General features: G+C 39.8%; 1 protein-coding gene across 4 annotated transcripts in view; it reads right to left on the bottom strand.

Moving 5' to 3' along the window:
- The window catches only part of KCNAB1 (potassium voltage-gated channel subfamily A regulatory beta subunit 1), a 498,217-nt gene that overhangs the window by 238,413 nt on the left and 236,545 nt on the right, over positions 1-23,259 (bottom strand). Inside the window, exon 1 of one of the 4 annotated variants that reach the window (XM_005546178.5) lies at positions 13,734-14,833. The exons of the other annotated variants lie outside the window; for them this stretch is intronic. Within the exon in view, the coding sequence (XP_005546235.1) occupies positions 13,734-13,954 (221 nt within the window). The 5' untranslated portion in view covers positions 13,955-14,833. Of the gene's footprint in view, positions 1-13,733; positions 14,834-23,259 lie in introns of those variants that run through there. 4 annotated transcript variants of the gene reach the window in all.

Here is a 23,259-nt window from a genome sequence, read left to right as displayed (position 1 = left end):
ATATAACAGAAATTATGTACAACTATTAGTTTCCAGTCATTACGGCAGAATAATTTGGGGGACAGCAAGGTTGGTCAGGCTCTTCAGTAACCAAGGTCAAGAACAGATACGATTCCTATTTCCAAAGGAAAGAAGCCCATCATGAATGTGAAGAGAAGTCTCATAGAGAATTAAGCCTGCACTGGAAAGCAAAAGGGTTGTATTGTAATGCAATCCCACAGAAGACTTTGAAGCTTATGAAAACTGGATCACTCATGCATCCATTCATCCATCCTACAAACCTTTATTGATCACCTACAACATACCAGGCCACCGTGGTTAAAACAGGAATATTTTGGAGCCATGCACATACAAAGCTAAATAACAAGACCTACTGCAAAGATATCATATGTTCAAAGAACTTAATTTTTTTCTTGTCTCTTTGTCCCATTCTATGCTGATACTGATATTAATGATAATTTTAATGGATAGTAATTGGTGCTTCAGATATATGGTTGCTTGCAATTAAGAAAACAATCTTGAAACTCTTGAAAAAGATTACCAAGTCCATCTTACAGACACTGGTAGTAAAGACAAAGCAAAATAAATTGATACTAGAGTCCCTTTAGCTACTATGCCATGCTTCCACTAAGCCATTCACCCCTACGACCTCATTTATGTGTGCAGCTTAGCACACATCACACACACATTCACATACTCAATATAAATGATGGGCTAAATATGTAGGATAAATACTTGCCATAAAAATCACCTTCAAAACATCTATTACTTCTTTAAGCTTGATATTAATTTACCTATTAACACCTGATGATGCATTATTCCTCCCTTGAGGCAGATTTCTAACAGCTTGAACTGCCAAAAACAAAAAACCTCAATGGCTGCTGAACCTTCCATTAGCCTTTGGATTCTGGCATCAGTCCTAAGCTCTTTAGTGCATGTTCTTTGTACCACCACACTGCTCCAGTCCTGCCTCTGCCCTGGTTTTCTGGGCTGAGTAATTATGGGGGACATCCCACTGCCACATGCCAATGAGGGAAATTAAAACCTTGTTCAGAAATGTCATTTGCCAATATTACATTCCTTTTAATCCTGAGTCACTATTGGTATAAACATACGCTGGTCAGTATAACAGAAAGTAGGCAAGAAGCTGTCTGAACTTAGAATTGAAATCAAAAGTCCAATAATTTAGACTACATAATATACCATTTAGTTCTGTTTAAGTTGTGCCTCAGCTGCTGTAACTTAAAATGGGCATAACATTGCTTGCTACCCCCTTTCAGAGTTTTTCTCAAGGATAAAAATAATAGTAGTTAAACTATTCAATCCCTTGGTTTGGATGTTGACATGAGATAATCAGCATAAATAATGATTTTACTGGCAAAGAATGTTAGTCAGACATTCTGATAATTAGCATTTCTTTTGTCAAACCCTGTCCCCAAGGTATTTCTATCTCAAAATAAGTAGAGACTGTACTAATATCCTTAGCATGAATAGCAACAATCAAAATGATAAACTAACATTTTACAAATGTTCTATTTCTAAAACTAATCATTATTAAAGGCCAAATACTTCTCAGTGATACTGTCACGTGACAGTACTGCCTTTCTGCTAAAAAATGAAATTGTAAAACACTAACCTCATCACATTTGCTTCATTAATGGTCATCAATGACTTGTAATCAGGCAGAATCCATCTGCAGAATAAATATGCAGACTTCGATTTGCTTATTTTTCTTTTCTGCTGTCAATATGAACCAACATTGTCATTGTTGTATTTGCATTAGGCTCAAGCAAAATGTCTTTTCTAAGTTAGAATACAGACCCTGGTGATAATAATTTGGAAGGCAGCAAGGGTAGGTCAGGTTCTTCCCCTTACTATCCTCGATGTAGTACTAGAGGGACTTGATGTGCACTGTTCACTCTAAATACACTGCCCTGCCTATATAAAGATGACGCCACCTAGTTGAAAGTGCATGTGGAGTTACCTAGCCCTGTGAGGGGTTCTAGAGCAATATCCTCCTGTCCCTGTTTTAGAATGACTTCCTTCACTATTGCATTCTAACCCATGCTTTGCTTCCCAGACTCTATGTCAGGGTGGTAGCAGAGTTCACAATCAGCAAGGTCCCCCAGGGGCCATTTCCTCATTTCCATCTTATTCAAGCATGGTGTCTCTTACAGCCTCCAGGAAACAATATCTGGCCACAAGAAATTAAATTATAGGCAAAGGTTGAGTTTTAACTCTCGATTCTCCTGATTTCTGAATTCCAAGAAAACCCTTTTCCTAACTCACTTTGATTTGTAACCACTAATATTTCTCCCCAGATGTAATGCAATCTGGTACTTTTGCTTGTGTGCCAGAAGACAGTATATAGACTTAAATGATTTGAAATCAAGAGTATAACCTTCAAAGCCCAGTATTCTAGGGAGTGATAGGAGAGCTGTAGGTCTTTGGAAAGAACCAGGGAACACCCAGGTGTTGGTGTGTGAGACAGAACTTCACAGAGGTGAAACTGCATCAGATTTAAAAGATTTGAAAATGTGTGTCATAATAAACTCCTTCTTTTCTCCTCCACGACACTGCTATGACAATGTGAACAAAGCAGGGACAGCGTGAGTTTTATGGAAGGGTTAAGGTCTATTCTGTGATGTGAACAGAGCCTCCCAGATGCACTGGGAATGCGCTGCTTCATCTCCCATGATCCCAAGTGCTAGAAAGAAGTTCTATTCCTGTATCTCACTGATTACAGTCATGAAATTTGGAGGTAGATATATTTTTTAAGTCATGAGCATTTTAATTACAGCTTGGTCTTTGTGGCTCTCCATTGATTTTCAATTAATATTCGCCCCTTAATCTAGTTTGTACTTACTTAGGTCTTGGTAACAAAAAAAGAACAACAACAACAAAAAAAAGCAAAAAGAGATACTCCCATAGGTGTTAGTGAGGGGCTGAGGGAAGCAGAGCAGATTCAGATAGTAGCTGCTGTAATATTAATTGCAAAGGCCAAGACTTTACCAAACTGTAGCCACACAATGTAAATGAGAGTTTTATTTCTGATTCAAAACCCAAGCTGTAGCCTTACTCAGAGAAAATCCCCACCATACAGCATTTCCAATGATCCCATTATTCTTTTTGCTGGCTTGCTTCACCTGAACAAGTCTTACATTGTAGAAAAAGTGATGGGGATCTGATGCTAGATATTTTAGGGTTCCTTTAACTCTCCCCTCTCCCATATAACACTTTTTGCATGATATGGGTGGCAGGCTGTATAACGGCCCATGAAAGACGTCTATGTTCCAATTCCTGGAACCTGCGCACATATTACCTTCTATGGTAAAAGGGACTGTGTAGGTGGAATTAATTAAGGATTCTGAAGTGAGGAGACTTTGCTGGATTACCCAGGTGGGCTCGATGTTGTCACAGCAGTCCTTTAAGAGGCAGGCAGGAGAATCGAAGTAAGAAAAAAAGATGTGAAGACAGAACTGGAGGTTGGAGTGATGTGCTTTGAAGATGGAGGAAAGAGTCAAGGAATGCAGGCAACCTCTAGAAGCCGAAAAAGCCAAGGAAGTGGATTTCCAGCCAGAAGCCTCTGGAGGAAAGGAGATTTGCTGACACTTTAATTTTAGACTTTGGACCTCCAGAATTACAAAAGAATACTTTTGTGTTAGTTTAAGACACTAATTTTGTGAAAATCTGTTATTAACAGCAAGAGGAAATAATACAGTGTGAAATTTATAGCTTTGCTTCTTAAGGATACTTGCTGTGCCCCCTTGTAAAAAATCACCTCTTATTTTGAAACAGAACCCACAGAAGGTCCTGCTGAAGCCCTCAGGAAAAAATATCAGGTGAAATTTGGAGTTCTCTGGCAAATGTCCACTTGTTTTTCTCATTAAGGAATTATCCTGAACTTTTATGAACTAAGATCCAAGCCTCCTGATTTCCAAAAGATCGCTTCTGGAGAAACTGTATTTGAGTGAAAGTGAAACCTTAAACTCCTTCCTTGGAAATGAAATATAAGCCATTATTGAGTGAGACATTGTATGTTAGACCATGGCTTTCCCAACTCCTTCTTTCTATTTGGGTCTCTTTAGAGTAGCAGTTCATTTATTTTCTCTTCATTAAAATGAAATAAATATGTTCTTCATCAAGATGAAACCTTCTGAAATTAGGCTGCTAAGATTTCTTCTGAGCATTTTCAGTTTTTTAAGGTAAATGCACAGACACCATCATGCAGATGTGCTTGTGCATATACAGGTAGGAAATTGAGTAGTGAGTCAAAAGGTTTATTTTCCTCAAATGCCTCAGAGGAATTCTTTGCTGATTCTTGAGTTGAGAGAGAGTAGCATTCGTTAAAGCCATGTTATTTACGCAGTTGATTTTTATAACAAGCTTCTTGTTGTGGTCTCAGGCCAGACATTTAAAAAAAAAAAAAAAAAAAAAACACAAAAACCTAGTTTAAAGAGGAAGCTAATGAAAAAGAGGAAGCTTATTAGCATGTGTTCCACAGGAAAAATCTTGCATTTCTTATATAAGAGCTCTGTTAAACCAGATGGGCTTTCCAGTAGATGCGAACTAATCACGAGGAGCTCTGTGCTTGTAATTTCTGGAGTTGAGCCCCTCCATGGGCATTCTCCTGGAAGATGTTAATTACCCATACAGAAAACTTCTCTTGTTAATCATAGAAGTCATATACAGTTGCATTTATATTTAAACCTCCTATGTTAAAAATAAATTCTCTATAAGAATATATCAGAAAGCAAATTAATCACAGTACAAGTTGTTAGCTTTTCTACCTGGATACTCAACTGTCATTGAAACCTATGTGTCAAATTTGGCCTTTTCATATTTCTTTAACCCAAGAAACTTCAACTGTCGCCATTATAATTTTTCGAGTTGATATCTCATAAGAATTGCTATGTGTCAGCATAGTCATCCCCCATTACTCTAATAAATAGGTCAGGATTTTTTAAATGTTTTACAGAAATTGTTTCATAGAATGATTCAAAACATGAAAAACATTTTTTTTTCTTCGAAAACAGGAAGCATGACCAGGGCATGCAGGCAAAAGGACATAGCATGTTTCTGTTATTAGGCAATCTTGCTATTCTATACTGAAAAGTCTAGACTTTGACTTGGAATTGTATCCAGCACTGAATGACTCAAAGAAGAGGTATTCATCGTGTAGAGGGTTTGAATGAGAGTTGTAGTTACAGTTGGGAATCAGAAAATGAAATCTAGGAGAAAACGGCTGGAACCATTCTGGAAATTAGGAAGCTGAGTCGTAGTAATGGTTTTCAAGTACCACCAACCATATGAGGCAGAAAATTGTAGGTAGCTCATTTTCATGTCAACAGAGGACAGGACAAGAAGTTATCCGTGCAGCTTTAAAGAAGCCGAGTCAACTGCAAAGAGGAATTTTGTGATGGGGAAGTATTTTTTGACTCTTGGATGGTTTCGTAGTAGAACAGTCAGGCCAGATCTGATGAAGACGTGCTAGGATGAGAATGGGAGAGAATCTCCCTCCCCAGGTATCAGAAGGAAGTGGGAGTCCTCTGTATGCCACATGTGCCTCCCTTGTCTTGTTGCTGTGCCCTTGGTTTCTTGTTTTTCAATCTTTTATACTCATTTTCCTCCCTGACTTGACTGTTGGAGTCCAGGCAATAGACAACAATTCTGAAAACCCTCACCTTATCACTTCCTCTGGGGACTTTAGAGCTTAATGAATGATTCCGATTCTCAAAAAGAAGAGCCAAATTTTTTCATGACTGCTGTGAAAGATTACACAATATTTCTTCAGAGGCCTTTACAAGTAGTTGCTGCACAGTGCAAATTGGAAAAACAGGACAGATTTCTCATGAGGGCTAGACCAGATGGCCTGTGTGAATGCTCTCAGAGTCCTCCCTAGCTGTCGATTCCAAGAAAAAAAAAAATCACTGCTGGGCTTCTGTTTTGGTTTCCAATCTGGGTAAATGAAAATCAACCTGCAGTAAGGAATTTTAAATGTATTTTGATTCCGACTTTCAGGAGCAAGCTTTCAAAGTAATCTCTAAATGCATGCAGGAGAGTTAAGTATGTTCAGCACAGAATGCCCAAATGAGCATTTCCTGTCCAGTGTTGACATGTGGCATTGTTCAGTCATCTGTGCCCATGGTTTTGTAGATCTCTTCCTGAGAAGCCCGTGCTTTAGACACTGTGATGCTAAGCACGCTATCATCTGGAAGTTGATTTATGTCCAACTTGAGAATATGTATCAGTGGAGAGCCTCTGTGGCAGCACTGTGGGGTCCTCACAGCTCTGCAGGAGATAGAGAAAGCTGGCCTGGCTCTCTCAGCACACAGCATGGCTTTGCTTCTTCCAGAGATAAGAGCTTGGGCTCCAAATTGTGCATATGTAGAGAAGGGGATTGTCCTGTCTAGAAGTGTTTCATGTGCTGTGCTTCTTTCCTGTGTTGAAAAATGGGGCCTACCCAAGAAGCTGCAATGTGGAAGCGAAAGGAGCATAAGGAACTCTGCCCTTGGAGTCAGGACCTCAGTTTGGCCTTGTGCCTCTGCCCAGCTTACTGGGTAACTCTGACGAAGGAACTAGCCAATCTGTATAAAACAAAGTGAATGGCTGGGTACGATGGCTCACGCCTGTAATCCCAGCGCTTTGGGAGGCCGAGGCCGGCGGATCACGAGGTCAGCAGATCAAGACCATCCTGGCTAACACGGTGAAACCCCGTCTCTACTAAAAATACAAAAAATTAGCTGGGCGTGGTGCCGGGCGCCTGTAGTCCCAAGTACTCGGGAGGCTGAGGCAGGAGAATGGCATGAACCCGGGAGGCAGAGCTTGCAGTGAGCCGAGATTGCATCACTACACTTCCAGCCTGGGCGACAGAGTGAGACTCTGTCTCACAAAAAAAAAAAAAAAAAAGTGACTGTACTAGATGGCATCTTAAGTTCCCTCACCAACCATTGCTAACTCTCTTATTTCTAGTGATCACATAGTATTACTAATTCTCAATATTGAAATGAAAATTTAAAGAACTTTTGCCTTGAATTCTTCAGACTCAATCACTCTATTTCTCATTCTTAAAAACGTGAAAAACTGGTTACAAAAATGTTTTTAAGCATACAATACAATTAACTTGCAACATCAAATCTTCTTATGATGCCTAATAGCTATTTATCTGAATGGCTTTGACATTCTTCAAGAAAAATGTATGAATTAATTGATGCTTCTGAATTCTTCTCGTAAGAGAGTTTTCTCTCCTAAAAAAGTTTTTAAAGGATACTCAAAGCAATTAAGAGTCCTATATTTTGATCAAATTCACTGAATCCAAATCTCATACTGTTCATAAAATGATGTACTGAAGATAGACTACGAATTTGATGAAAGAAATTTTAAAAATCAAAGTGAAATTTAGGAATCTGGTTTTCCTTTTGAATGTGATGGAATTTTTTTCTCCTCTCAGAACATTTCTCAAATTACCATAATGTTTGCAGAATTTTTTAAAACAGAATTTCTTTAAAATAAGTATACTTCTAAAGAGGATCATTGAGTGGATGTGGGATTAAGGACTCCATGTGTAACAACCAAATTGAAGATTGCAGCTAGAAAACTGGCCATTTCCGGAAACTCTTCAGACTCCTTCACGTGCACGTGCGCACATGCGTGCACGCGCGCACACACACACACAGCCCCACAGCCCCCACACACACTTCCAGAACCATAGAACTGGAACAATGTTTGCGTAATAACTTCCAGGAGGCTCCCTCCCCTCCTACCATTTTCTCACCATCCCATGGATGCCAGACTTCTGACTGCTGCCTTGCAGAGGTGGAATAAACTCTATGAGATTGAATCAGCAACTAATTTTTAGGAAGGCTTCTCCACCTCCCCATTCTCACCATTTTACTTTGAGGCAGAGAGGAAAGCCCATACCCATGGGTGTCAGTGGAAATGACAACGATATTCTTTACCAAAAAACAATAACAAAAACCAAAAATAAACCAAGCAATTTGGCATTTCAAATAACCAAACTGCTCTTTTTTTCTGGACTAAAATCAAATATTTCTGTTTGAAACACAGCCACAGAGCTGACTCTCCTTTTCCTCCTCTTCAGCCCACCTATTTCCTCCCACTTTTCCACATACGGAGACTTGCATGCACACACACACGCACACGAGCACACACACACACACACACACACACTAAGTGCCTTTTACATAATGGGCTGACAAGATTGATCTTTCACTTGAATTGTTTTAATTCAAAAACTACCCACCATTCGTGGGAGGTAAAGAATGGTGACTGTGACATGTGCTTTAATAAAGAGGCTGTGAAAGGAATGGCATGGGAAAGGCATCTGGTATCTGGTCTGAGTCTTTTGCATACAGTCCTGACTCTCTATAGGAAAACAGAGAGTGCCATGGAATTTAACATAAATTTTCTTATTCCATAGCTACAACTCTTAGATTTTTTGAGGGGGGAACAACTGCCAGATTAATCCTTTCTTAACAGAACTTTGTAAGCAGACATCTTGCTTAAAAATCCTTACCAGTCCCTCCATTGCTGATGTTCCCTCGTGTCTAAATAGCTTACCCTCCATGGAGCCATATTCCAATCTCTTTTTACCACTACAAGATTCTTTCTCACCACTTCCCTGTATAAACCCTCTGAGTGGGAAAAAAAAAAAAAAAAAAAAAAAGCCAACCTCAATACATACTGTATTATGCCATTTATATTCTTGAAACAATAAAGTTATAGAGATGACTTGAAAATTAAAGTTATAGAGATGACTTGAAAATATGGCTCCATGGAGCCATATTCCAATCTCTTTTTACCACTACAAGATTCTTTCTCACCACTTCCCTGTATAAACCCTCTGAGTGGGGGGGAAAAAAAAAAAAAAAGCCAACCTCAATACATACTGTATTATGCCATTTATATTCTTGAAACAATAAAGTTATAGAGATGACTTGAAAATTAGTGGTTACCCAAGGTTAGAAATCGGAGAAGAGGGAGTGAATGTGGTCATAAATGGATAGTATGAGGGAGCTTTGTGATGATGGAACAATTTTGATTGTTCATTGTGGTGGTGGTTACACAAATCTATACATGTGATAAAAAATACATAGGCATATAACATGCAGACAAAAATGAATACATGTATAACTGGTAAAACCGGAATAAATCCTACAGATTGTACCAATCCATATGGATCATCAGTTTCCTAGTTTTGCTATCATGCTGTCGTTAAGCAAGATGTTTACCACTGGGGAAATTAAGGGCCTATGGAAATTCCCTGTACTTCTTTTCTGTGCAAATTTCTGTGAATTTATAATTATTTCAAAAACAATTTTAATGGTAAAGTGTAGTTAACTTAAAAAATGGGGGAAAAATTGAAGTTTTTAGTGAAATTACAATGAAATTGGGCCCATCATATTCCAATTGTTCTAAAACTAAAATAACAATTTCAGAATGAGGAGGAGGAAGGTTATCAGTACAAAAGTGCTCAATTCTGAATGACAGAAACTCTGAGACCATGTCAAACACTGGTAGCTGGATCATTCTAAAAAGTTATTTAAAAAAACAAAAACCAAACCAATCAAAGAAGCGAAAACAAACCAATGTGCCTTAACTTCTGTTTGGAATGATTTGCTCTTCTTAGGATGAAAGGTTCATGTATATACCTACATCTATCATGTGAAAAATCTATCATGTATGGTAGTGGAGTGTACACCAAACTAACACAGTGTAATGAAATCTGAGATTAAAAATAGACACAAAAATAGAACAAAGGAACTTTCATGCACTAACAAAGCACAATTATGAAACTCTAAGAGTGAAAGGATGAAGAGAGTTTGGTTAATGGGTACAGACATACAGTGATACAGAAGAAATAAGTTCTAATGTTTGATAGCAGAGTAGAGTGACTATAATGAACAATAATGTATTATATATTTCAAAATAGCTAGAAGAGAGGACTTGAAATATTCCTAACACATAGAAATGATAAATACTGATGGTAATGGGTTCCCTAAATGCCCTGACTTGATCATTACACATTCTACACATGTAATATATAATATCACATGTACCCCATAAATATATACAAATATTCTGTATTGAAAAAAAAAAAAACCTCTAAGGAAAGGAAAAACCCTCTGAAGTCCTGTGTTATTTACCTACAGGATAGTCCTCAGTATAAACATTAGGTGGGATCTTGTTTTCTTGGGCTGACAGTAGCTTTGGAATGCCAGAATGTTCTAGTAAATTTTTTTTGTCTTCCACCTTCAAACAATAACCAGTTTTATGCAAGATTCTTACACAGTGATGGTGTGAATATAATAGTGGCTTTAAGCATTTTATTCTTGCAAAATTCAGATGTTTTGCACAAGTATACATTAATTCTTTCTAAAATCCCAGTTTCGTTAGTTATTGATTAATGGGTGGTAACCTTAGGCTGTTATATTAGTTGGCTTTAAAAATCATAAGGCATTGTATAAGTAGAAGGCATTCTACCTATTTATCAGGGTCACAAGTAGGTCCTCAGCTTCCAGGTAGCACCATATACCTTAAAGAAGTCTCTAGGATAGCAAAATGGGTGGCAGACATGGGCACAATTACTCACGCCCGAAGATGCAATCATTAATTCTGGAACTGAAGCAGAGTTGGTAACTTCAAAATGGATCAACTAAGTTGGACCAAGCATGACTATCACCCCTCCAAAAAAAAAAAAAAAAAAACTTCTTTGGAATGTCTTATAATAGACAATTATATTATTTGTTTGTTTGCTTGTTTGTTTTCTTATTTATGGTCTGTTTCCTCAACCTGTACATAAGCCCCAGACTTCACCTGGCTTCTGCACATTTGCATACCAGTTGAGTGAGTTTCCTGATATAGAATAGGTGCCCAATAAATATTTGTTGACTATGCTGAATGGATGAGTACCTCTTCATTAAACAACATTGCTGTTTGACAATTTTTGAGTTGTAGACCATTTTCAAATTCTGTTGAAAGCAGTAAACCCTTTCCTCAGAAAAATGCACAAAAAGACTTTTTAAAAATCTTCTATTGGATTTATGGATCCCCTTTAAAGCTCTGCCCATGAAAACCATTTTCAAGGATGAAATTGTGACCACAATTAGCCACTAACTTTCCATTTTAGTTATTTCAGGCATTCTCCAGATGGCTTACCTAAACCAATTATCTTCCGTATTCTATGGCATTATTTTTGTATTTTCTGCTATTTGTTATCATTAACAAATAGTCCATATATGCACATTATATTTTAGCTAAAACAATGTAAAAAAGGATAATTTAGCTAATAAAAGTTACTCCTATCATTTTTTATAAAGTACATAGTTAGTCTCCTTCCCCTTTTAACCCTAAGAAAGCTTGGTGTACATTTGGCATAATTTCATAATCTCCTTCATAAAGGTCACTCAGAGTAGAATCTGAAACAGAAGAGTAAGTCACATTCACACACACAGGCAAGCCTCCTGACTGTTATAGATGGAGTGGCTTGGAATATGAGCACACGTGAAGAAGAGGCATCTTGTTTGGTTACCTTAAGAAACAAAGTCTACTGAAGACCCCAGATGGCTAACTTTTTGTTAGAGAACTGTCTTTAGTTGTCAGTAATGAAAGGTGCCCAAGTGAACCTTGCTCACACCCTGAGCTTTTGGGAAGCAGAGAGTTATCACTCAACAGAGTTGAGCTGCGCCACCAGAAAAACCTTAATACTTTAAAGGAAATCTCCTGACTTCCAAAGGCCTTCATAACAGCAAACTCTTCCAACACAATCATCAAGCAACTATGAAACTCTGCCTCAAGAAATTAGTGATCTTACTTTGTATTTCTTCTGATTTACAGAAAGAAAGTTCATAGTGCTGCTAAAGTACTAGAGGTCACAATTTAAACCACCTTCTGTGATCTGCCTTAACCCTGGAGGGTCCTGTTCCTGGGGACCTTGCCCAGGAAAGCAGCTGCTCATCTCCATCTCAGTAGCTGAAATGCATGCAGAGCAGGACTGTGTCCACAGGGCAGGGGCTGTGTGTGTGCCCCAGCAGCAGCTGTAGAAAACATCAGTGGACTCAAGACTACAGTCTCATTTAGAGAACTGTCACTGTGGTGCCCCACTCTCTCCATCACAGGGATGTCAGGAAAAGCAAAGCCACTTACATAGCTGGTGCTTCAATGAGTCAGGCTGCTTACATTTGTACTGTAGCTGGGGCAAAAAGAGCTTTAGTTAAGGTTGTTTTGCTTTTTCCCACCCAAGGACGTTTTTTCTTAATGGCTCAAACATATATCAAAACAATAGTGCTTGACGTTTGTGCAATGAGAAACTTTCCTGTAACTCTGCAAAGAAACTTTTTTCAAGGGCGACTTTTATAAAAATAGGTTTAAATGCTTTATTTCAGCAACACCACATGAGAAACACAGTGTTGCCTATGCATTATTTTAATTTAATTAAGTTCATCCTATCCTAAAACCTGATTCCTAACAAAGACAAGAGTTAGTTAGATGTAGATAATTAACAAAATCATATCTGCAAACTGAAGTAACCACAGTTTTTGGAAGATGTGTTGGTAGCTTCTCTCCTCTACATTCACAAACACTTTTAGAAACTAGAAGCAGAGTAGTTTTACAGAAATAAAGTCAGAGGGACTTGGTACAAAGCAAATGTAATGAGGAGGCAGGAGTCACATAATTGAATAATGAAATTTTCTACTTATCAAATGTAAGTCATGCCCCATTAGACAGAGCATCCACTATTACCAGGATGATTCCAACTATGGAAAACAGCACAGAGGATGCGGAAGCTTTAAAATTTATGAGGAAACTAGTAGAACTGCAACAATTTACATTTTCTCCTTATTTCACAAGGTCTACATTTTATTTCAAGCAGTATTTAGGCTTAAATATGGCAGTATTCAATCTAATTTACCATTGTAGGTGGTTTTTCCTGCAAGAAAGCTTCTTTAAAAAGCTTTCTATAGCATTTGTTAACTTGGTCTTTCAAAAGAAAAATAAGTTCGGGCGCGGTGTTTTAATCCTGTAATCCCAGCACTTTGGGAGGCCGAGGCGGGCGGATCACTTGAGGTCAGGAGTTCGAGACCAGCCTGGCCAACATGGTGAAAACTCTTCTCTATTAAAAACATAAAAAATGAGCCGGGTGTGGTGGCAGGCGCCTATAATTCCAGCTACTCAGGAGGTTGAGGCAGGAGAATCGCTTGAACCCAGGGGACTCTGTCCCAGGAGACAGAGCCCAGGTCGTGCCACTGCACTCCAGCCTGGGCAACAGAGCAAGCCTCTGTCTCAAACAAAACAAACAAAAGATAAATAAGAGAGCAGTACTAGATGGGAAACTATTTCTGATAGTATAATCCCAGAAACTACAGTCTTTATCATAAAATAGAACAAACACATTTGCTATTGAAAAACTATCCTGATCTAAATACCAGTTCCAGCAGTTGTGTTTTTTTTCTGGGTACTGAAATGTACATAGTTCCTAAGATGTTCATAGGACTTTAGAATTATACAAAATGGGCCACATTTTTTAAAATCTTCTACACACACAACCACCCTGGGTTTATTCATCCCCCTAAGGAGCTATTTTAGAAGCACCTGAGAATTCTGAAGTGAGCAACCCACTGACGAGTAAGTCACTTTTCAAAACCGATGGGCTGTCTCCACTGCACCTGTATAGAACCTGGATACCCCGCGCAGAGAGAATCTTACATGCATACCTATATTTCATGCCAGTCTGCTTTGCGGTGGACTCTTTGAGAGAAATGTGATGCTGAGGCGTGAACGTCCCCAGGCTGCGCGCGATGATAGCGACCGTGCGGAATTTGGCCCGGGCTGCGTTCACCACATTGGGGGCGGTGGAGCTCTGCTTGCTTAGAAGTCGGTCCTCACCATTCCGACTCTTCAAATTGTGCTCTGTGCAGGCTATGGAGACTTGCATTGCTTCCCCAGGCAGCGCACGGTCCCTCTCAGAACCCCAGAACACAGGCAGTCACGAGAGGCTGAGCAGTTGGGGGGAGTCCTGCTTTTCTTTTAAGCCCTCCTTGCTCCCCCTTCCTGGGGATGCCGTCAGAGGAGTCCTGGCGGCTGACTTCCGAGTCAAGCCCACAAAGTGGCACAAGGGGCTGCGATGCCGGAAAGAGTCCCGGGGACCCAGAGAAGTAAACAGACGGCCCCGAAGTTGTCACAGCAGCTGGAGGGAGAATCAGGCTTGCAAATCTTCCCGGGCTGTAATCTCGGCTGATTAAACAGCCAAATCCATGCAGTGGGGAGGTTTTTACAGAAGCCTAGAGCTGAGCATTCATGGTGACTGCACGCAGCCCTTCGCGGAGCCGGTCCGCGGTGTCTGAATGCGGGCTCGCTTCTGGGCGATGGCTCAAATCAGCGCAGGCTTACCGCAAGATGCGCCGCCAGCATCCCCTGGACCACAGGCAGGATGCTCAACTGGCGCGCGGAGCATCCCAAGAAGCAGCTAATCGCAAGCGGGTCCCCGCGGACTGGTGGTCTCCATCCACTCCGACTGTCAGCTCCCTCCCGCCTCCGCTCCGGGAGGACGTGGGGGCTCCTCAAGACCCCTCCCCACTCATTCTCGAGCAAAAGCCTGGGTTACTGAGCCTGCACCGACACGGGTTTGCAGCTGCAAGGAGCAGCAGGCAGGTCCCTTTAAGGAGCTCTTTGCCTTTGTGTGCGATGGGAAGGCAAGGATCACTTGCACCAGACTCTTGCTGTAACGAATCGGGAGGGTTGCTCCATAAAAAGGGGCTCTGCCCAGACTCAGACCAAATCTGCTGCAGCACAACAGTTGGAACTGGGGGAAGACGGAGAGGGGGTGCTTCTGCCGCGGAACACGCCAGTGAATTAACACGTGAATACTCTGTGACTGGCTTGCTGAAACACAGCTCGAAATCCCTTTTATTAGCCTTGTCAGAGTTCCTTTCCTCTCTGCAAGTTATTTCTCAAGCAGATAAGTTTGAAGTTTCCTGAGATGCCACAGTGCAGATTTTTTGGAATCAACTCTGCTAACTTACTGCAAAATTTATTCTGGCTACCAGAGGAGGGACTGGGATGGGGGAGGAACAGCAATCCAGCACCACCCAGGAGGGTGCTGCAGCAGGTCCACAGCACCACCCAGGAAGGTCCAGGCATATGGCTGAGACCACATACACTGCCCATTCATCATCTGTGCCCAGCTATGAGGACAATCACTATATCCTATCTCCAGGTCAGGTGGGCAGTAAGACATCCCTGGGGACTCTGAACCCACATGAGGCAGGAATATTTTCTGATTTGATGTCAGGTGCAAAGCAATTCCTCAATAAATGTGACTGAACCAAACTAAGCATCAATTGGCTGGTAATTTACTTTCCATTTGAAATGTATGGAAACCAAACCCTCTCGCAGATTTACTTACAATAAAATTATGGCTTCTGCAAAATCAGCTTTCTAAATGTGGTTCCCAACAGACACTGCTGTCAAGCAAAAATAACCAGTATTTAACTCAACAATATTTCTGAATACCATCACCGTATTAGTCAATGAAGACCAATATGGAGAAAAAAGGAAGCACTGTCCCCCTCCTCAAGGAACAGGACATCTGGGAGGGAAGGACAAAATATTCAGCCTTAAAGGGTCTGACTAACAATGTTGGAAGGCATATTATGACATATCTGAATGGGTGGCACGGACACTAAGTACACTAGAGAAAGTACACTGGAGAAAGTTGTTCATTTCGATTCATTCCCCACACTTCTACAAAGTCCCTGACTTTACTTGTTTCTGGGCCACAAAGATGTGGCTGAAACAGAGGCTGGGCCCTCAAGAAGCTCATAGGTGCCCAGGCGACCCTCCTAGAAGAATGAGACTTTACCTGGGACATGAAAAATGGGTTGAATTTGATTAGCAGGAGAGGAAGAAGGCAGTGATCCCAGGAGTTGCCAGGTTTGGACAGGACACACTATCTATGTGATTTAAAAAATAGCTGGTCTGGCCATTTCTTCCCAACTAAATTAAACTGTAGGAATAAAATTTTCAAGTAGAATATGTGCCTGTGTTGCGTTCTATTCCAAACATGAATTTAACATTTTATAACCTGCAGATAAGATTTAAATCAGATTATAGAACCTCATCATTCACTCTCCACAACCTTCCCACTGTTTACTTTAAAAAATAAACATATTGACTAATGTTCAGTGATTGAGAAGTAACTTTAGAATGAGTGAGTGTTGTGGAAAGGAAAAAATAAGTCTGGGACCCCTTCTTGTATGCTCAGCTCTGAGGGAGGAGTACTTGAAGCATGTCTTTACTCCCTGGATAAACAACAGTGGGCAGAGAGGAAGACAGATCATTAGAACCTTTATTTTTTCACACTCAGCCGGCTCATCAGAGATGATCAATGTGAATTGGGAAAGAAGTCAAAATGAGAAAAGGAAGAAGTGGGAGGAATCAGAAGGAACAGCTCAGAAAAGGAAAAAAAATAAAGCAGTCTGGGAGGCGAGAGACAGTGAATGAATAATCATCGGACCAGAGGGGTCAGGAGCCAGGAACTTCAGCTTGGACACTGGCTGAGCGGGAGGAGATGTGTGGGTGGCTCAGAGATGAGGTGGAGTGCTGTCAGTTCCACAGGGAGGACAGAAGACCTTGAAGGTCTGGATGCTGTAAGCTGAAGTGGCTTTCAGCCTTGCCAAGAACTAGCAGAGCAATGCCTGAAAGCATAACCAACAGCAGAACAGGGAGTAGGTTATCAGAATGAAACATGCAAGGCAGAGTGCCTCTTAGTCACCTTTTTATCCCCCATAGGACCAAGCAGAGTGCCTTGTGCATAGCAGGCCCTCACTCTATAAATAATTGAGAGAAGGAGATAAGAAAACAAAGAAAGGAAGAGGGAGGAAGAAAGGAAGGAAGGTAGGTGGATGGGAAGATGCCATATTCTTGGATAAACTTGATTCCTTAAAAAAAGAAAGAAAGAAAATCCTGCACGTTCTAGTTTAAGCACAGCCAGCTCACTTGAAAGGAGTGTATAATTGCCCCATATTCATGTCTGCACCTCTTGTGTGTAGATGAGTGTCCCAGCCTTTAGGACATGCCTCAAAGAAAATCAAAGACCTGAGGCCAGAGGATGCTCACAGTGCCAGTCTCTTTCTGGCTGCCCACAGTGCACCTTTTCAGATCCGACACCACATGGGCATTCTGACTGCCAGCCAGCAGCTTGGTGGCTTCCCCCAGCCATGCTCCCCTTCCCAGCGTTAATGGAGCAGTCGGTCTCAGGAGCCCAGAAATTAGATAACGCTTGGCTGAGAAAATGCTCATTCTTAATAAGTTTGTGCTAAGAGGCCACATGCCAATTAGACTTGGAATATATATTTTTTCATTGTCACATCATAAGATCGGGAAAAGTCTTCAGTGTTATTTCAGGTTTCAGTAAGACCCATAAACATAGATATAGATGTGGGTGTAAATATAGATATAGATATTGTTTTCAACTGGCTTGTGTTCCCTCCAAATTCATGTGTTGAAGCCCTAACCCCTACTACCTCAGAATGTGATTGTATTTTAAGATAGGACATTAAAGAGGTAACTGAGGGAAAGTGAGGTCATATGAGTGGGCCCTAGCCCTAACCCAATGTGACTGGTGTCCGTATAGAAAGAGGAGATTAGGACACAGATATGCGAAGCCCATGGGAAGGCACAGGAGAAGACGACTGTCTATCAGCAAAGGACAGAAGCCTCAGAGAAAACCAACGCTTCAAGTACCTTGATCTTGGACTTCTAGCCTCCAGAATGGTGAGGAATTAATTTTCTGTTGTTTAAGCCACCTAGTCTGTGGTTCTTTGTTATAGTAGCTATAACAAATTAATACAGATATAGACATAGTTTGTTTTTACTTTAATTCTTATATCATTGCTCGCAAGAAACTGTTGGAGCTCACTGATGAAAGTGCCTCTAAAAGTTACTAGATCATGATAACTATCATTATTATTCCACCCTAATGCAACCTATATACAAAGTTGTATTTGGAGCTTTTTTTTTTTTTTTTTTTTTTTTTTTTGAGATGGAGTCTCCCTCTGCCACCCAGGCTGGTGGCTCACTGCAACCTCTGCCTCCCGGGTTCAAGCAATTCTCCTGCCTCAGCCTCCTGAGTAGCTGGGATTACAGGTGTGCACAACCACGCCTGGCTAATTTTTGTACTTTTAGTAGAGACAGGGTTTCACCATATTGGCCAGGCTGGTCTCAAACTCCTTACCTGATCTGCCCACGTCAGCCTCCCACAGTGCTGGGATTATAGGCGTGAGTCACCATGCCCAGCCTGGAGCTCTTTTTTGGAGCACATTGTATATAGGATGTATAGAGTGAATGATAATGATAGTTATCATGATTTAATAATAAAGTGCTTGAAAATCACCTCTTCTTGTATCAAAAGCCACCATATAGAGGCTTTATTACTTTGTGAAATTGATTTCCTCTTGTTTTGTGGATACACTGGGGTAGTTTTTTTAAAAAATAGATATGGAGGTTGCAACATTGCACAGGGCCAAATAATCACTTACTCTTACGCTTTGCCTGAGTCTCAGCTGGTCCCTATTTGTTATGTAACATGTGGAATTCTTTGGCATTAATGTCTCCCATATTGGGTCATGGTGACAGAGCTGGTTAGGAACAGATCACAGGCTACATAGCTCATATGCCAATGCCCTGTCTCCTCATGCTCATCTTAGAGTCTTCATGGTAACTCAAAGGACTTTAGGGTATAGAGTCAGCTGGAGTTGGGTGTGAATCCCAGCTCTACTCTGCCCCTCCTTCCTGTGTGCCATTGAGCAGGATGCTTAACCTCCCTGAGCCTCAGTATCCTCAGAGAGATAAAATAGTGCAAGAACATGGTTCTCCAGGAAAGGTGCTATCATTATCAACTCCATTCTACAGATGAAGAAACATGACACTTAGAGAAGTTAAGTAACTTGCCTAAAGTGACACAGGCACACTCAAATTTAACTTGAGGCAGCCTACCTCTGGAGACTTGGTTCTTACCCACTGTGCACAGTGATCCTCACTGCAAGAACTTCCTTATGACAGGGGCTTTAAATCATGTCATTTTATGAATATAGTTTAAAAGAAACCCCGATATTTTTATAAGTGATAGAAATAATTTCCATTTAAAAAGAGTAAAGATTTTAGAACAACTAAATCACCTATGCTTGGTAGCTTTTGAGGATGTCTGTTATCAACATGTTCAAATACTTCATGATACTTTATTCCTGTTGCTCAAAAAAATTTTTTTTCCAATCACCTGGCAAGTTACTGATTGATTAAATGTCTTGCCAGTAAAGTCAGAACCAAACATTTTTTACTGGGTCCACTCAGAACTTATGGTTTATATTCCATTGGAAACCACAGTCAACAGGGGACAGAAAACAGTTATGCAGCCAGGAAAAATTGGGTTTATCCAAAACAGAAAAGAATGCTAATATTAGAAGAATTTAAACATGCAAGTATACAGATGACCCTGTTTTTGTGGCTATCATTTGTGATTAAAAGAAGAATCTAGGATGCAAGTTTGCTATTCATTAGAAATTCTTAAAACGTGAGTTTGAAGAGCAATTTATTATATTCTGAAAAATTGAACCAGCTATAAAAATTAGTATGGGCCCACATTTGCAGGAATAGAGCATTTCGAATAACAGGCAAAGTAAAATGGAGAGGCCATATTGGAAATACTCAAGGCTCTGCTGAATAGAACACATTTCCAGATGTCTACCCTCCTATTTCCCTAGAAAAACAGGCTCACCAGAGAACCTCCACTGAGAAACTCTGAAGGCAGGCTTAATACAGATTTTCTCACACTACCAGCCACATGTCCAGAACTACAGCATAATTAATCAAAGAATAGGTGTGCTTTCCAATGAACATTTAAACTATATCTACAGCCACTGATGATTATTTCCTGAATTTGAACACTCTGACATAGAAGACCTCTGTTATTTATCCATCACTTTATATGCTCGAGGCAAGGTGCCATAGTGTTATAGGAAGCAAGTGTGAAAAATCGGAAATTCAGGCTAGGTGCGGTGGCTTACACCTATAATCACAACACTTTGGGAGGCCAAGGCAGGTGGATTGACTGAGCTCAGGAGTTTGAGATCAGCCTGGGCAACACGGTGAAACCCTGTCTCTATCAAAAAATATAAAAAATTAGCTGGGCATGATGGCCTGTACTTGTGGTCCCAGGCACCCAGGAGGCTAAGGTAGGAGGATCACTTGAGCCTATGAGGCAGAGGTTGCAGTGAGCCAAGGTCATGCCACTGCACTCAACCTGGTGACAAAGTGAGACCCCCATCCCCCCCACCAAAAAAAGAAATTCACAATTCAGACTATTTTGTTCAGGCCTCTTCATGGTAGTTAATTTCTCATAAGCTTGTCTGGAACCTGGACATAGCACTAAGAGGAGACGGGGACACATGGTCAGTTTGTTTTTTACAAGTGTCATTATTTTTTCCTAAATTATTAGTCATTAGTATAATTTTTGCCATTGTCCTATGTTAGAACAAGATGGCATAAATATTGGCCATGTCTTTGGATAAGAGATTTTCCTAAAGACCTTAACCCACAGATAATTTGTTTTCAAAGATAAGTGGAATTATTATATTTCATCTACTGTAAAATAATGTCAACCCAAATACACATGTTTATTTTATATACCACTAAAATAAAAAATGTGGTCAGTTATGACATAATGCTTTCTTATCCCTTATTTTTTTATTTTCAATTAATCCAAAGAATCATTTTAAACTCAGTTAGACTGTCTCCCTCCAATTTCACTCTTGTACATATATAAAAGGAAAATATGACAGAAATAAATTGGTTAAAGTATTCCCAAATTTGTTTACATTCAGAATTTGAAATTATGAATGTTTTACTGAGCATTATTAATGTCCATGTCTTTCGACACAGCCATCCTTTGTGTTGATGATGTAGCATTTTTTTTGAAAGCATGCTCAACTTTTGTCTCTGAGACTTTTTTCCAATCTGGTGACACCGACTCTCAGAGTTTTGATGCACAACTTACAGGCATTAGCAACCAGATCATGACAGCTGCCTGGCCAGCGGCAGTTAAAAATGATTTCACAATTTCAGCAAAATTTTAAAAATATGCTTCAAAGAATTGATGAACTATGATGATTTCTAAAATGGTATATTATGAATTCCCATTTTATGGCAATTTAAATCTAAAATACTGCAAATTAAATGAAGGAGGGAAGGAAAAAAGAAAATGTTTTTTGAGTACCCGCTCTGCTGTAAGCACTGTGTTAAAAACTTCCACATCCATTATCTCATTTCAAAGGAAAGGGGAAAAAATAGACTTCGTGAAGCATCTGACTTAATTGGACTCAAAACTAACGATTCTACAGGTGGAGTTACATAAACATTTATCTTCACCCTTGAAAACTACAGTGAACTAGACTCTTGAAGAGCTTCCCACATAATGCTAACCTTGCATGATGGGATGGAGAAAAATATCTAACCTGAAGGTCTTTCAGGAAATAAGTTAATAAGTCAAAATTTGTTTCTGTTCATATTTGTTCATCTTCTTTGGGTGAGAAAAGCCATTATTACATGTCTCTTTACCTCATAACATCTAATATGTTTTTATGAATAAGTGTATTTTCTCACTTCTTTTTTATTCCATTCATTTTTGAAGGAAGAGTGTTGTAAAAAGGGCAGATCCAAGATCCTATGAAATTCTATAAGAGTTAAGTACTTAAATTTGTCAGATCACAGAAAATTAATGTAGGAGACCCTCTCAACTTTTTATCACAGTTAAAATGAAATGCATTTTGGGAACATAAATGTTTTATCACCTCACACCTGTTGCTATCCATCGAAAGGACAAGAGATAACAAGTATTGGCAAGGATGTGGGAACTCTTGTACACTGTTGGTGGGAATGTAAATTAGTACAACCACTATGGAAAATGATATGGAAGTTCTTCAGCAAAGTAATAATAGAACTGCTGTGTAACCCAGCAATCCCACTACTGAGTATATACCCAAGGGAGATGAAATCAGCATCTTGAAGAGATATCTGCACTCCTGTGTTTATTGCAGCACTATTCACAATAGCCAAGACGTGGAGGCAATCTGAGTGTCTGTGAATGGATGAATGGATTTTTAAAAATGTGGTATGTATACAATAGAATATTATTTAGTCCTTAAACAGAAGAAAATTCCACCATTTGCAACAATGCAGATGAACCTGGAGGACATTTTGCTAAGTGAAAAAAGCTAGAAACAGAAGAACAAATACAGGCATACCTCACCTTAATGTGTTTTGCTTTATTGCACTTCACACATATTGCATTTTTTATTGCACTTCACACATGTTGCATTTTTTATAAACTGAAAAGTTGTGGCAACCCTGCATGGAGCAAGTCAATTGGTACCATTTTTCCAATAGCACACGCTCACTTCATGTCTCTGTGTCGTATTTTGATAATTCTCACAACATTTTAAACTTTTCATTATTATTATACCTGTTATGTTGATCTATGATCAGTAATCTTTGATGTTACCACTGTCATTGTTTTGGGTGCCACAATCTATACCCATATAAGATGACAAATTTAATTGATAAATGTTGTGTGTGTTCTCCCTGCTCTACTGATCAGCTATTCCCTCATCTCTCTCTTTTTCCTGTGGCCTTTCTATTCTCTGAGATACAATAATATTGAAATCAGCCCAATTAATAACCCGACAATGGCCTCTCAGTGAAAGGAAGAGTCACACATATCTCACTTTAAATCAAAAGCTAGAAATTTTTAAGCTTAGTGAAGAAGGCATGTCAAAAGCCAAGACAGGCCAAAACCTAGGCCACTTTTGCCAAACAGCCAAGTTGCAAATGCAAAGGAAAAGTTCCTGAAGGAAATTAAAAGCGCTTATCTAGTGAACATATAAATGATAAGAAAGCAAAAGAGCCTTATCGCTGATAGAGAAAAAGTTTTAGCGGTCTGGATAGAAGATCAAACCAGCCACAACATTCCCTTAATAAAAATCATAATCCAGAGCAAGGCCATAATTCTTTTCAATTCAAAAGGCTGAGAGAGGTGGGAAAGCTACAGATGAAAAGTTTAAAGCTAGCAGAGGTTGATGCATGAGTTTTAAGGAAAGAAGCCATCTCCATAACATAAAAGGGTAAAGTGAAGCAGTAAGTGCTAAATAGAAGCTACAGCAACTTATCCAAAAGATCTAGCTAAGATAA

This window comes from Macaca fascicularis, chromosome 2, assembly GCF_037993035.2.
Source record: "Macaca fascicularis isolate 582-1 chromosome 2, T2T-MFA8v1.1".
In the NCBI taxonomy this organism is placed as follows: Eukaryota; Metazoa; Chordata; class Mammalia; order Primates; family Cercopithecidae; genus Macaca; species Macaca fascicularis.
The sequence above is the reverse complement of the archived record's forward strand: the minus strand, read 5'-3'. Positions and strand labels throughout refer to the sequence as shown.